Source organism: Cydia amplana, chromosome 19 (genome assembly GCF_948474715.1).
Source record: "Cydia amplana chromosome 19, ilCydAmpl1.1, whole genome shotgun sequence".
NCBI classification, from domain to species: Eukaryota; Metazoa; Arthropoda; class Insecta; order Lepidoptera; family Tortricidae; genus Cydia; species Cydia amplana.
The window spans coordinates 1,453,806-1,470,012 of NC_086087.1; the positions used below are offsets into that span (position 1 = coordinate 1,453,806).

Genomic DNA, 16,207 nt, shown 5'->3' on the forward strand with positions numbered 1-16,207 from the left:
CCAGCTAAAGCGTTAACCTCCTTATGAAGGGTATGTCCCTAAAGTCTATTTTTTTATTCGGTAGACTAAAATGACATTTCATAGTATGAACATCATGTGTCATTTCATACTATGAAATGTCATTTTAGTCTACCTAATAAAAAAATAGACTTTGGTCATTACCCGTTTTTTGATCTGGGATCAAACTGATTCCACGTCAAAAAACTAAACCATTGTTATACTTACAATGACGGCAGTAACCGCCGGTGGAGGCGTCGCGCTGGCCGGTGTGACGCACTGACTGTCGTCCCTCTTGTGCGCAGGAGTCGGGGACCGGTCCTTGTCGCGCTCCTTCTCTTTCGCACCCGCGAGCGCGTTGGCCTTCTTGGTCACGTGGAGTTGGGTCGCGGTGCGGCCCGACACGTAGCCGCCCTGTACGACAAGAGCGCGCTCCTGTAGTTGGTTAGGGGACTCCCTAGCTTTAGCATCTGTCTGGGTTCGGGTTTGTTGGCGGTGGGGGTAATCGTGTGTGTGAGGAATACTCAATTTTATTATAAAATAATTTGATTTGTAAATATATGAACAGCATCATAATTACATAATCCCTTAGTGATTCGCATAGGAAAACTCCAGACGACTTTGATGTGACAAAGTTTTAAAGTCCATGTCATATATTCATAGAAATTTAATGTTAGTGGTGACACTGCCCAACTTTGAATTACAAAGTCTGTGCAGGGTTAACTTGGTCTGACTTTGGGAGTACACCGGTTCGAATCCGGTCACAGACTCTGGAGGCCTTAGTTGGCTTCAAAATTAATAAAAATCCAGATGACGCCTCGAAAATAATGACAACATTAATTTTTATAAACTACTGAACACTTCTACAGTAAATAAAATATCCCGTGTATAAATAAGCATACTTTATCACGTATTTCAACCGTAGTTTAAAAAAACAAATCGGGATTATCTTAAAAAGCCAAAGCTCCACAGCACACTTTGCAGTATTTATCCAAATATTTGTGTCGGGTCTCTTTCCTTAATATACTCAAAAGAAAGATACCGAACCGTAGTTGTTAGTTCAAACTTGTATTATTATAAAATCCATAGTTATCACATAAACAGTAAAACACACACACACACTAAATAAAAAATAAAAAATGTTAGAGGAAGCCAACAGGTTGAAGCCAGACAAATGCTATTAAAACAACAACTATCTCTTTCTTCACGGTCATTGTATTGAACCAATGAAAGAGATCTAAACAGTACTGCATTGTTACATAGGGAAGGTCGATAACTTATGGTCAATAGTTTGGTTGTATGACAGTTAAAAGCAAATAAAATAGAACCATTTCTATCAACGATTTCTAGGTAACAATGGAGTAAACAACTAAACACACGTTCGATTAAGTTTAAAGAAAAGGAGTCCTATAATCTTCGGAAACGATCTCATTTTATGAATAGGTACTACCCAATCACATAATTGTTGACAAACAAAATTCAAAGTAACAAATACCTGAGATACCTACACAGTTCGTATGAAAAAAGTCAGTTTATTTGTAAAGAATAAATATGTGTTAATTATCTAAGTAAAATCAAATCTCTCCATGGGAACCGAATTGAATTTGATAATTCCCAATGAATAAAAAACTCTGATAATTATCGAAGTAAAATCAAAATCTGCAAACTTAGAATATAACGGACTTGTAGTTGATAATGAATATTCTGATAATTATCAAGGTAAAATCAAATGGGCAAAAGTTAAATGAGTACTATGAGTACTATTCCACTGAACGGTTGTTAATTTTTTTGCAAAAAGAAAACATTAGCCTTATTAAATTTTAATAAAGTTTGCAAATTATAGTTTTGTTTTAACTGTTTTTGTCTACAGCAATTCAATAGTTATTTAAAAACACAGCCAAATGATATCATACAAATACATTAATAACTGTATTAGAATACCCAAATACAAAACTTACCTTCATTAAATTATGTTAGTTAAAATCCATGCCTACATAGACAAACCTTAGACGATGTTTTGTATTCTATTAATAACTCGTGTGATTATTTTCCTCCTTTTAATAGAGTATAATTTTTATTTCAGGCCCATAAGCCAATTAATTCCTTTAGGGCAGCGGTCGGCAACCTTTTAGCAGCCAAGGGCCACATAGTAGTTAACGAAGTTGACGCGGGCCGCACTTTGTTAATATTTATGACTTTATCAGACATTGTCGTTTGTCATATTACATGCAAAACAGCCAAGGAGGCTCGCGGGCCGCAAGTGACAGGTTCACGAGCCGCATGCGGCCCGCGGGCCGCAGGTTGCCGACCGCTGCTTTAGGGGGAACTAGCAGGATTCGTAGATTTCGAGACTTGAATCATGAAGCCTCGTGAACATCAGCTGCCGTTGTTAGCTCGCGGTTTATTAAGTCGCGATCCAAAGAATATTTGTGACTTTATTTGGGTAGTACCCCATACAGGGTGGTTTATCCACGAGTACCCGAAGCGACATGGTGTATACAGGGTGGGTTCCCTGGGTACCTTGAGCGACATGGTGTATACAGGGTGGGTTCCCTGGGTACCTTGAGCGCCATGGTGTATACAGGGTAGGTTCCCTACGGTATCTTGAGCAACATGGTGTACACAGGATGGGTTCCCCGGGTACCCTGAGCGACATGGTGTATACAGGGTGGGTTCCCTGGGTACCTTGAGCGCCATGGTGTATACAGGGTAGATTCCCTGGGTACCTTGAGAGACTTGGTGTATACAGGGTAGGTTCCCTACGGTATCCTGAGCGACATGGTGTATACAGGGTGGGTTCCCTGGGTACCTTGAGCGACATGGTGTATACAGGGTGGGTTCCCTGGGTACCTTAAGCGACATGGTGTATACAGGGTGGGTTCCCTGGGTACCTTGAGCGACATGGTGTATACAGGGTGGGTTCCCTGGGTACCTTGAGCGACATGGTGTATACAGGGTGGGTTCCCTGGGTACCTTGACCAACATGGTGTATACAGGGTGGGTTCCCTGGGTACCTTGAGCGACATGGTGTATACAGGGTGGGTTCCCTGGGTACCTTGAGCGACATGGTGCAGGGCTCCGCGTCCTCGCCGCCGGCCCACTCGTCGGCTGTAAGAGATGCTTCATCGCTGAGCGTGTCCGGGTATAAGTCCTCCTGGAACAGCTCCGACTTGCGGGGCACCGTCATTGATACCACCTGGAATCAAAAGAAATAACTTTTAGAGAAATAAAACTCATTTCACGAAATAGTTTAAAATGCAAATCAAATCAGTCTTTTCACTTTTTCTAACATTATTTTTTTAGAGCAAGAGCAAGTACAGTCAAATATGTGTACAAGACCTTATTTTATTGGCCATACATTCAGATACTGTATACATATTTTGGGCACTTCGTCCGTATCGATATTTTGAGACGTGAATGTACCTCAAATATTTTAAGATTCATAAACCTGAATTCAAAAGTAAAATCCTCCTTCTTCGAAATTTTGTAATGTAATTGAAAATAAACATTGCAAATACAATGTCTGCATTAAGTATTAACTTATAATTATTTTAAACAGAACATTTTAAAACTGATATTCTTACTTGACACAGGCCAGAGTTGTTAAGCCTGTAGAACTTGGCAATTTCACACGTAGCAACATCGCAGCCTCGCTTAGGCATCATGCCGATACCTACAACAATTATTAACATCATATCACTATGCACACGCATTTTCATATCAATTTACGATAATTATACAGGATGAAAGCACCAATAATAGACAGAATTTAGAAACATTTTGTTCATGAAATAAAACTATTAAAACGGATTATATCGCGTACATTGAATTTATTACATCCCGACGTTTCGAACCCTTTACAGCGTTCGTGGTCAGCGGGTGACGAACGGAACGGACGGTAACGTTTTAATAGTTTTATTTCATGAGTAACTATCGCGGTAACCGAAGACAATATTAAACATTTTGTTATTTTATAATCTAAGCCAAAAGAATTGGCTGTTTCATACAATTTGGCTGGTATGATGGTGGTATTTTGTATGAGAGAGTCAATTTTATGTTCGCGATTTCCCTATATACCATTCACCCCGTAAATTATTGCAGGTGACTAAAAAAAACATTCTGTAGAGTTTGTTGGTTACAAACCTCTTTGCGGGTCCGGCGTTTGGAAGGTGTTGATGTAGTGCACGAACGGCGGTTCCGGGGTTACCTGCAAACATGTGATTTAAGTATGTAAAAAGGTTGTAGGTAAATTATATTTGGGTTAATCAACTTTTTCTTGTCACACGTTGCTATGGTTACAGTCTCCTGAGTCACTCTTAAAATTCCAGGTTTTTCGTATTTAAATGAACCAAACTTGCATTTTATGGTAGTTATAAGACCTTTCCATAATGGGACATCTACTGAGCATGTTAGTAGAACATGGTACAGCAGTTCTTCTAACAATCTATGCTACTATTGTCTCCTCGCTGATGGGACAGAATAACAACAAGAAATACTTGATTGACCCATTTAGTACTTATATCAAAGAAAGTTTTCTTGGGTAAGATACAATACATTTTTCTCTTAAAAAGAATAGGATTTCCGCTTGTACACTAGCCATCAGATATATCGGAGCGTCCAAGGCGCTCCCAAATATCTGAACACGCCTCTATTGTCAGGGCGTTAGAGTGCGTGTTCAGATATTGTGAACGCCTTGGCCGCTCCGATATATCTGATGGCGACTGTAATGTCGACTTTATAATCATGATAAACTCGAAGCACAAAAACGTCAATGACAGCCAAGTTTAGTCAAACAGTCAGCGAGTGTTTCACTAACGGCCTGGCCACGACATTACGCGACTGGCTTCGGCTAAGGCGACAGCCATAGGTGGGAACGAAAGGTCCGATCGCTGTGTCTCGCTCCAACCTATGGTTAAGTCTAAAGCTTTGGATTCCTCCGAAAACGGTGCCGTCATATGACGGCCGTCATATAGCGGCAGCAAAAGACGGCCGTCTTTACGGTGGCGACATGTGGAAAGTACCACGGCGTCATAACACACCGTCATCCACCAAGGTCAAAGCGGCAAATTTGAAAAATGTAGGCGCGATGGGATAACGTCCCATAGAAAATTTTAATTTCGCGCCTTTTCCTACTGACAAGATTTGCTTGATCATCTATAATTTACTTGGAGGATGAAATATCATCAGAAGAGGAAAATAATCGTAGTACGGAATCATTTATTCAAATCTCGTGTCATTTATTCAAAATGGCGTCACCGCTATCTAATAAAACGTTCACGAAACTATCGACACCGTCATGACGGCCGTCATCTTACGTTACGTTGACAATCAACGTAACGTAACGCCGTCTAGGAAACCGCGCCATCTTGTTTACATAGACAACGTTCTAGTGACGTCAGTCAACGCTATATAGCGGCCGTAATATGACGGCACCGTTTTCGGAGGAATCCAAAGCTTAATCCCTCGCTTTCTCAGGCCACACCCACCTCGAAGTACCGTATGACCGAGTCGCCCTTGCCGCACAGGTAGATGAGGTTGGTGTCTGGGTCGTACAGCGGGAACATGACGCCGTTGCTGGTGTCGATCTCCACCGTCACGATGGGCTCGCCGAGCGCATCCGGGGTGCGCAGCGAGTATTGCCGCTCCGACATGCGACTGAAACTGTTGGAAGGAAACTAATAAGCGTTGCAATTCAGCGAGGAAGTGCTGCCAGTATCTTTAGCAGTATGCCCCAGGGGCCCTCTTTAGATATAGATTTTTAGTTTTTTAAGTATTAGTTTTAGTTTTGTGGGTAGTTTTAATTTTAGGTTACTTTTTATTGTTAGTTTATACTTTTGTTTATACTGTTCAACAAATAATTAAAAAAAGCGGCCAAGTGCGAGTCGGACTCGCGCACGGAGGGTTCCGTACCATTACGCAAAAGACGGCAAATAAATCACGTGTCTTGTATGGCAACCCCACTTAAATATTAATTTTATTCTGTTTTTAGTATTTGTTGTTATAGCGGCCTTACCGTTTCGCATGTCCGTTTGTCTGTCCGTATGTTCTGTGTTAATTCGACTGGTGTGACGTTTGAAATATGTCCATCTTACCCGGTAGTGAAAACCAGTCCATGTTTGAGGAAGATGGCGCGCGAGGCCTTGCTGCCCTCGTGCGCGAGCGCCTCCGACTCCACCTCACCCTTACGGGGGTCGATGATGCTGCAACAAACAATACTTTACATTTTCCACACAACATTTTAGGGTAAGTATAAGTACTAGAGATGCAACGGATAGTTGTTTGGCCGGATACCGGATACCGGATATCCGGCCTGGACACTGGCCGAATATCGGCCGGCGGAACTATACCTATATTTTGGGTTTTGCAGGTAGTGAACGTTCGCGCGGACACATTTCTGGGATCGTAACGAGTTTTAAGTTTTATCATGTCATTACGTAGTAAGTTCGTTTATAGTTACAACTGTTACAAGTGCGCGCGCGTATTTTTGTGTAAACAAATAAGTGTATTGTGTGACATTGGTTACGTATTCATTTCTATCTACTGTGCTAACGACACATTATGACCGTGACTGTTTTTTAGATTCCATTTTTTACCCCAATATGTGTTAACTTTACTATCCGGTATCCGGCCGGATAGTAACCGGATATCCGGTGCATCTCTAGTAAGTACTGAACTTCTGTTCAGAAACTGAACAGAACCATAGAGAAAAAAATACATAGATTGCTCACTCCATACATCAGTTTTGATACCAAAAAGACTATTAATTTCAGTGTCTACATCTAGCATCGAGTAGCGGAACTGATAGTACTGCTACATCTATTGTCAAGTAGCAGTACTGATAGTTCCGCTACTTGATGCTAGATGTAAACACTGAAATTAATAGTCTTTTTGGTATCAAAACTGATGTATGGAGTGAGCACTCTTGTCTTACTATATTTCTCTATGACAGAACTGATTTCTTTAAGGAAACCTGCGGTTTTTATAAAAATCGTATCTCCTACTTTTGCACAGATAGAATTATAAGACAAACGGCTATCAGTTCTTCAATCTTTTATCTCCATTTTTGTCAACCGGATTTTGAAGGAAATGAATGCTTATTTTTATGTTTTTTTTTTAACTTTTTTTCGTATCTAGTTTGCTGAGAAGGATCTTAAATTTACGAAATCTACATATTTTATTTCGAAAATAGTGTCGAGGATTTAAATTTTAAACTAATTAACACAAAAGTTATGGCCAGAAAGCCAAATATCTCGAAGACTATGAACTTTGAAGTAAATATGGGAAGTAGCAATATAGAAATATTGCTTAAAGCAGTTGCTGTTAATATGATAAGCTACAATAAACATTAGAAAATTAAGGGATCCAGATCGAAGGTCATTGGCGTGGGGGATCCCCTTAAGCTTCGAACTTGAAATATCTACAGCCTGCGTCAAAAGTTATCTTTATTTTACATCACATTTAAAAAATCGTATACCTACCGTATTTTTTTATCTCGACACGTAGTGAGCAGTTTGCTGCCGGTCCAATTCCAACACGCCGAGTAGATGAGGTCGGGGTGGCAGTCCAGAGTGATCAGAACCTCGCCGGTACCCACATTCCATATCGCAATCTGCAAAAAACATCCATATAGACACAGTTTTCACAAAAGCGACTGCCATCTGACCTTGTAACGGGAAACTAGGACTTATTGGGATTAGTCCGGTTTCCTCACGATGTTTTGCTTAACCGAAAAGCGACTGATACCTACATCGTATACATAAGTTCCGAAAAACTTATTGGTACCATCGCCCACACTTAACTGACACACGACGATCCTATAAGGGTTCCGTTTTTTCCTTTTGAGTTACGGAACTATAATTATAACATCACCTGATTGTCGGAGCCGGCCGTCAACAGGACGTTCTGCGCTGTCGGGTGCCACAACACGAGCCCGACCCGCCGCTGGTGGAACACCAGATCCACTACGGGCTCCGTTAGCGTCCGCGAGAGCCCGCCATCTGGGATCTGCCACACCTGGAAACATCAATAACGCATTACTATGGTAATATAAGTTTCTTTTCTCAAAAATGGACGGCAAAGTCGACGTTGCCGGTTGAAAAATAGGTCGCGAAGTGCGTAGTTTATGGTCAGTCAAAAAATTAAAAAGTTAAAAACATTGCAGTCTCGATTTCGGGACTGCAATGTTGCATTATTTAAGGAGTTCCAAACTTTTTAAAACTTTAAATGCCCATATCAAATGAAGGCATAGGTCCATTAAACACAGTCAAACAGATGATCAGCACTTATTATTATAATGTTGGTACCGCGACTATTTAGGTGTCTCAAATACGTTGGCGTATTTTCAGCAGAAAAATACGTCTTTTTTTTTTAAAGGGTGCAAGCAAATCTTTTTAATGGTTTTACTTTTTTCTGTGAAAATTAGAACGTAGCTTCTGTAAAATATTTCTATTTCTTGCACCATTTTTGAAAAAATCACAATATTTGACTCGGCTGGAAGGCTACTTGCTGGCTTCGGATTCAATTAAAGGGACTCCCAAGGTCGTCCGTTTAAAACGAATCCTCAGCCAGCAAGTAGCTACTTCCGAACCTCGACAATAATGTACTATTACTTTTGACTTGATTTAAAAAACGAAATGACATTTGCTCCGGATTCAGGGTAGACATGTTGTGTTCATAAGAAAAAGAAAAAAGTTTGTCAATTTTAAAGCCGTTCCTTTAGTTCTCATAGAAATACTGAAAACTAGAACTAATAGAAATAGTCAATCCACATACAAAGCTCATTCGGAATAGCGAATCCACAGTTTTTGAAGCTAATTTCAATGATCAATTTTTGTAGGAGGGGCACTAGGCGGTGTCCAAGATTGGGCTTTTTTGACCAACCTTTGGTCTATTGGGGTAGAGTATGACCACCACTGGGTCTGCCGGGGTTGAGTATGGCCACCACTGGGTCTGTTAGGATAGTTTACCTTGACTACGCAGTCTTCAGAGCCACTGGCGTTGACATTGTCTTTGTCAGGTGCCAGGCGATGTCAAATACTGGGCTTTTATGTCCAACATTGGGTCTGACGGCACGGGATATGCCCACCACTGGGTGTGTTAGGTTTACCTTGACGACGCAGTCTTCAGAGCCACTGGCGATGACATTGTCGTTGTGGGGGCACCAGGCGATGTCCAATACTGGGCTTTTATGTCCAACATTGGGTCTGTTATGCCCACTACTGGGTCTGTTAGGTTTACCTTGACGACGCAGTCTTCAGAGCCACTGGCGATGACATTGTCGTTGTGGGGGCACCAGGAGATGTCCAATACGGGGCCCTTGTGACCTCCAACCAGTGGGTGGTCTGCTGGGATACGGCCGACCTGAAACAAGTTGATAAATACTTTTGTAGTACACAAAAAAATAAAAATTGCAAAATAGTAAACACCCGCAAAAGGGCTTAAATTGCAAAATTAATTAGAAAAAGTTTTCTGATGATTTAAAAAAAAGTTTTCAAGATATATGATAATGTTATTATTATAATTTTTCGTTGGTAAACTTCGAAGATAAGGGTGGGGGGGAAGGTATTTTTTTCAAAATTTTCGTCCCAATCAATATTTTTTTCACTATGAAATTAGAATAAAATATTGTTTTGAATGTTCAATTAAAGCTCTTTCAAATGATATCCCACTCGATCTAGTAACTAGACTTTGAAAATTTGCCCCCTCTTTATATTGGGCATTTTCCATATTGTAAAATAAAAAAGTTACACTTCCAATATTATGGGTTATGGTTTTTCATAACTATTCCAAATTTCTAATCGATAGCTTTAGTAGTTCTCGAGATATTTAGCAATGTGACAGACAGACGGACGGACAGAGTCGCACCATAATGGTTCCTTTTGTTTTTGGTACGGAACTCTAAAAACTTCTTTTTTGACACTGACATATCCGATCCATATCGTATCTTTAACAAATTTTTAACGTATCTTAAAGTTCGCATCAGGCCAAAACTAGTAAAAAAATCTTGTCACATTCTATCAAACCAACAAGCTCTTTTTATTACGCTCCAAACCAGAAATCTGTACTGGCCTACTGGGCGTACTGAGCGTTGGAGCCTAGATAATTTTTAAGAAAAAAAAAACCGACTTCTATGCGGCCCGGTGAAAGATTATTGTAGATGGTGCGCTATGTAGAAAAGGAAGCATTTCGTTTCTGTAAGGCTCGCAGTTCTAACCTAACCTAACCCACTTTTGTTCGGTTCTGTGAGGATAGCAGTTCAAACCTAACCTAACCCACTTAACGGCGCATGCGGTGCGGTGTACGGGGGTTTGAGCGGGAGGGGTTTGGCCTCATCATACTTTATACCTACATTTTATGGTAGGTAATCATAGTGGTTTATTTAGTTTAGGTATCATAGTGGTTTTCCGGGTCAAGGTCCGGGTCTGTGTCCGAGTCCGGGTCCGAGTCCGAGTCTAGTCCAGGTCCGAGTCCAGGTCCGGGTCCGGGTCCGAACCGGATCCGGGTACGAGTCCGGATCTGGATCCGAGTCCGGGTCCCAGTCCAAGTCAAAGTCGAAATTCGAAATCACCAAACATGTACTATGCGTCGTTGAAGAGTTCTGTTCCCTCGATTTCTCATGGATCCCATGTTCAGAACTTGAGCTTGACATAAATATGGCTTAAAAACCTAACTTGCTTAACCAACATAACGAAAAGAAAAAATCGCCAAACGCGAGCTATGCGTCGTTAAAGAGTTTCGTTCTGGTCATCATCAGCAGTTACACTTCCCCAAATGTTACTTTTTAAATGTATATGCTTGATTTGTTGATTAAAACACAACAATCACTATATGTATGCCTTTAAGATTTGAGGAGTTCCCTCGATTCCTTATGGATCTCATCATCAGAACTCGAGCTTGACAGAAATGTGGCTTAAAAACTAAACTTGCTTAACAAACATAACGAAGAGGACAAATCGCCAAACGTGAACTATGGGTCGTTAAAGAGTTCTGTTCTGATATCATCAGCAGTTCTACTTCATCAAATGCGACAGTTTTTAATAAAAATGCTTGATTTTCTGATGAAAATACAAAAATCTCTATACGCACACCTTTAAGATTTGAGGAGTTCCCTCGATTCCTCATGGATCCCATCATCAGAACTCGAGCTTGACAAAAATGTGACTTAAAAACTTAACTTGCTTAACAAACATAACGAAGAGGACAAATCGCCAAACGTGAACTATGCGTCGTTGAAGAGTTCTGTTCTGATCATCATCAGCAGTTCCACTTCATCAAATGTCACGTTTCTGAATGTATATGCTTGATTTGTTGATAAAAACACAAAAATCACTATATGTATGCCTTTAAGATTTGAGGAGTTCCCTCGATTCCTCATGGATCCCATCATCAGAACTGGGTTTTGACAAAAACGGGACCAATCTGTATGCATATACATACAATCAAAAAAAGAATTTTCAAAATCGGTCCAGTAATGACGGAGATATGGAGTAACAAACATAAAAAAAAATAAAAAATAAAAAAATAAAAAAAAACACAACCGAATTGATAACCTCCTTCTTTGAGATTTGGAAGTCGGTTAAAAAAGAGTATGTATGTATGAATGAATGAAATCTCTATTTCATGCAACTAGTGTTTCATTCATAAAAACCTTAAAAACCATACGTATTAAATATAAAAATATAAACTAAACTAAAAATCACATTATGCGATGCAATAAGCAACCCCGCAGTGTCAGGGAGCCGGCCGCGGAAACTTGACACCCTTCGGCCAAAACTCCTCCTTGGTGAAGGTCGCTAGATGTTCAGTTGGAGCGCTCACCACAAACGAATTAAAATTCGCATTGTGTCGAGATTCCAACTTCGCAACCCTCAGGATGAATCCGGTCTTTGCTTTCATATATGAGTGTCCCTTAAGGCACGCGTATGTAAACACAAGCAAGTCAAGTGCTAGACCGGCGCGCGCACTTAATTAGCGGCTCGCTAATTAACTTTCGCTGTTTAGCCGAGAAAGTTATTAAACTGAGATCCTGTTTCTCAGATCTGCTGTTTTGACTGATCTTATCTTGATCTTTTTGACACCCACGGATAACTGGCGATATGTTTTTGTTTGTGTGAAGCGCTGGTGGCCTAATAGTGGTAAGAACGTGTGACTTTCAATCCGGAGGTCGCGAGTTCATACCCCGGCTCGTAATAATGAGTTTATCGGAACTTATTTACGAAATATCATTTGATATTTACCAGTTGCTTTTCGGTGAAGGAAGACATCGTGAGGAAACCGGACTAATCCCAATAAGACCTTAGTGTCCCCTCTCGGTTGGAAGGTCAGATGGCAGTCGCTTTCGTAAAAACTAGTGCCCATGTCAATTCTTAGTTGTCAAGCGGACCCCAGGCTCCCATGAGCCGTGGCAAACTGCCGGGATAACGCGAGGAAGATGTTTTTGTTTGTGATTATTAGTTGTATACCCCTTTCTAGCCCAAAGCGCCGTAAAATAGGATTAATTGATTGAGCAAGCACGAAGCGCGAGCGAACGTTTCAACTTGGATAAAAATGCTTTCGCTCCTGTCCCTTACAGGTCGCAGCTCTCAACCGCTTCTCGTGAAAATTTGTAAGCAGATGATGATGACTAATACGCGTCCATATCCGAAGTGACGTATTACATTCCAAGATTCTAAGGGCCACCGCTCACTAGCGTCTTTTGAGCGTCGGCGTCTTGTCCGCGCTATGGGAGATGGCGTCGCTGCGCAGTTGCGCCAACGTTGCGTCGAGCAGCAGCCAACAGCCAGAGTTGGCAAGACGCCGACGCTCAAAAGACGCTAGGGTGGCCCTTAGTGTAATCATTCGTTGATAACCACGCACTAGGTTTCATATCAATAACGAGATGTTTTAGGAGACCTAACCTAGTTGTGCGGAGGAAATGAAACCGCGAATTTATGACATGCCGAGTCATTTAGGTCTTTGTAATATTAGCAAGGACGAGTATAGAAAGTTGGCAGCCGCGTTTTGGGGTCAAACCCAGAATAAGCACAGGTACAGTCACCTGCAATAATATGTTTCTCTTCGAAGGCCGCAAAAATATGTGACACGCTCTTATGGCTCTACAAATAAGATCGTGTCATATTTTTGCGGCCTTCATTGTGTAATATATTATTTATTGCAGGTGACTGTACACTAAATACAAGGATATTTTTAAACTCCGCAAAATATTCACAAGTGGTAGCATTGGTAGCCGAGCGGTAAGGCGTGCGGCTTCTAAACCGGACGTCTAGGTTCAAATCGTACCCTGTACAGTGTACAGTAGAGTTCACAAACATCTTTGCAAGCCAGCGTTCCAAAAATATACTATTTTATTTATATATTATTTACACTCCTGTAAGGCACGACCAATATCAGGACGTCAATAGTACAGTCACCTGCAATAATATGTTGCACAACGAAGGCCGCAAAAATATCTGACACGATCTTATTTGCAGAGCCATAAGAGTGTCTCACATATTTTTGCGGCCTTCGTTGTATAACATATTATTGCAGGTGACTGTACCAGCCGGCATAGCCAAGGTGACAATCGCTATCGCTTCGACAACGAAACGCTTTGTGTCTCTCTATCACTCTTCCATTATTAGTGCGACAGTGACAGTTGCGTTTCGATGGCTACGGAGCGGTCGGAGCGTAAGCGATTGGCATGTTGGCTACGCGGCCAGGAATAAAGTCAGAGCCAGCTAACTAGCCTGCATGGAATTAGCAATAACTAAGCGCCACTTGACCATTTCACTAACCCGGGGTTAACCCGTTAAACCAGTGTCAAATTGTACTGGTAACAATGGTAACTCCAGGTTTAACTGGTTAACTCCAGTGCAGGTGCAAGTGGCGCTAAAGGGGCCCACTGATTATCAGTCCGCCGTACTTGGAGGATACAACTAAACGGAGTAGCCATTAACAGGCTTTCCCCTCTGTCGAAAATAGGCGGCCAACGGTCATACACAATGTATGGACTGACGTTTATCTGACATGGCTATTTTTACGTTACGCATACATTTGACGTTCCCCTCCCCCGCAAAAATCGGCAGACTGTTTTGTACAGAAAATTACAGACATGGCGTCTCCGTTTGATTATATCCTCCAAGCCGCCGTACGATATCAGCCTGTCAGTTGTTCGGAACTGTCAACTTTTTGTTCTAAGCGATGCGATGCGATGCGATGTAACAGGCCGATGTCGTCCGGCGGACTGAAAACCAGTGGGTGGGCCCCTTAAGTGTATTAATCATGTCATTACCAATCAAATCTTCCAGCGATTTTTACACCCGCTTTTCATTCGTCGACATAATTTGATGAGAGCGATAAGATAATCGAACGAGCGAGCGAAGCGAAGCGAAGTTCTTACATTCGACTTTGAACACGCGGCTGGCTAGCGGCACGTCTCGGCATTTCGATGTTTTTAAGCTGAACTGTCGGAAGATAGTTTGATACTCAATAACTTAAGTAAATTTGTTCTAATTTAAATGAAATTGGGTAAACGTGTAGTCTAGAGCATTATATTTTAGTCATTAAATTATGAGCAGGCCCGATCAAGAGGTTATTGAGCTAGAAGAACTTAGAAGGCCAAAAAGCTGTTTGTGAGAGGTCTTGCTATTCTGGACATTTTTTTGCAAGAAACATGGTCGAGTTTAGTATCAAATGAAAATGCTTGACTTACACTTTTATAATATCATTTTTAAATTTACCATTTTGAAATAATTAGCAAGATAAAAATAAAATAGAATAAACATAATATATGTATTTGCCATTTGACAGGAAATATTTTGGCTTAGCACAGATACAGTTTATTTTAATCTCTATGGTGGTGACTTAAATCCAGGGGAGGGACAGCCGTATACGAAGCCCTTTATTCGAAAAAATAGCGCCATCTATATTACTTAACGCTAAACTTGTAAATGGCGCTTCAAAATTTATGCAAAAAAGCAAATCTTGTCAGTAGAAAAAGGCGCGAAACTCAAATTTTCTATGAGACCATATCCCTTCGCGCCTAGATTTTTTCTACTGACAAGATCTGCTTGCCAACTATATTATACATACTACTCTTTGCTTAAATCAATCAGTTAAAGGCTCCACAGACCTTGCAATAAATCCATGCGATCTTTGATCCATTGCCGCCTAAAGAGCGACATAAAATAGTAGAAATTAAATAAAATGGAACTCAAAAATGTCCATACTAAATTGTTGCCATGTGTAAGCATTTTACGTCAAAAATGTGACAGTGACGTAGAAAGTGGCGCCCTCATTTACTTTCTATTATTTTATGTCGCACTATACGAGTACCTAAGTAGGTGCAACAAAGTCAATCGCTATATAATTTTTGGTTAACCGCGAGTTCTCAGTTCGGGGCGAACTACTAGTAATATACTTAATTCTGGGTGCGTAGCCAACGTGTAATCGTTAACGCTCCGTAGTGAACGAAACGCAACTGTCACTGTCGCACTAGTGGAGAAGAGTGAGTGAGATAACTACGATACGCTACGGAGTGTTAACGATTGGCACATTGGCTACGCGCTGCACTGCAAAACATTGCAGTAATACCGACCGAGATTGGCCGACTTTTGAAATATTTTTTGCATTTGAAGTGTGTTGTACCTACTCGTGCAATCGGAATGTAACGCGAAACCGAGCCGCGCGCAGTTTCCCGATTTTCTCGGCGCGCGTGGGCGGCGTTTCACAACACAACTATTTGTAGCTTATGATATGACTAGCTGATGCCCGCGACTTCGTACGCGTGGATTTGTATATTGGTGGTTGTATATTCTACATTAGCTTAGAACATTATGCAGCAAGAGATTGCGGTAGGACGGTTAATCATTTGTTAATTATTAATATTATACAACGCATGAGACTTTGTCTTTCACAACCTACGAAGTTTCAAGCCCCTAACTGAATAAAATTGTCCTCGATATAATCCCTCTAAACCCCCTTAGAAGATTTTCATGTCCTCTATTTAATAAAACCTACTACCTAACTACCTATTTACGAAGTTTGAAGTTCCTAGCTTTAAATAAAATTTGAACCCCTTTTTAACCATTTTAGGAGATGATTTTTTTAAAAGCTGAAATTATTTTTCTTGTATTCTAATAATATGCCTTTATACAACGATTCAAGTCCCGCACTCAAAAAAATGTTTGGCCTCCATACAAATTTTCAACCCCTTTTTCACCACCTCGTGGGA

The 16,207-nt window shown here is 40.9% G+C and overlaps 1 protein-coding gene across 1 annotated transcript in view; it reads right to left on the minus strand.

Moving 5' to 3' along the window:
• LOC134657289 (coronin-1C-A) overlaps positions 1 to 16,207 on the minus strand; it is a 31,193-nt gene that overhangs the window by 548 nt on the left and 14,438 nt on the right. Inside the window, exons 4-12 of the mRNA XM_063512872.1 lie at positions 9,235 to 9,357; positions 7,867 to 8,010; positions 7,476 to 7,606; positions 6,090 to 6,197; positions 5,484 to 5,658; positions 4,141 to 4,204; positions 3,582 to 3,670; positions 3,053 to 3,193; positions 226 to 411 (exon numbers count right to left, since the gene is read on the minus strand). Of these exons, the coding sequence (XP_063368942.1) occupies positions 226 to 411; positions 3,053 to 3,193; positions 3,582 to 3,670; positions 4,141 to 4,204; positions 5,484 to 5,658; positions 6,090 to 6,197; positions 7,476 to 7,606; positions 7,867 to 8,010; positions 9,235 to 9,357 (1,161 nt within the window). The remainder of the gene's footprint in view (positions 1 to 225; positions 412 to 3,052; positions 3,194 to 3,581; positions 3,671 to 4,140; positions 4,205 to 5,483; positions 5,659 to 6,089; positions 6,198 to 7,475; positions 7,607 to 7,866; positions 8,011 to 9,234; positions 9,358 to 16,207) is intronic.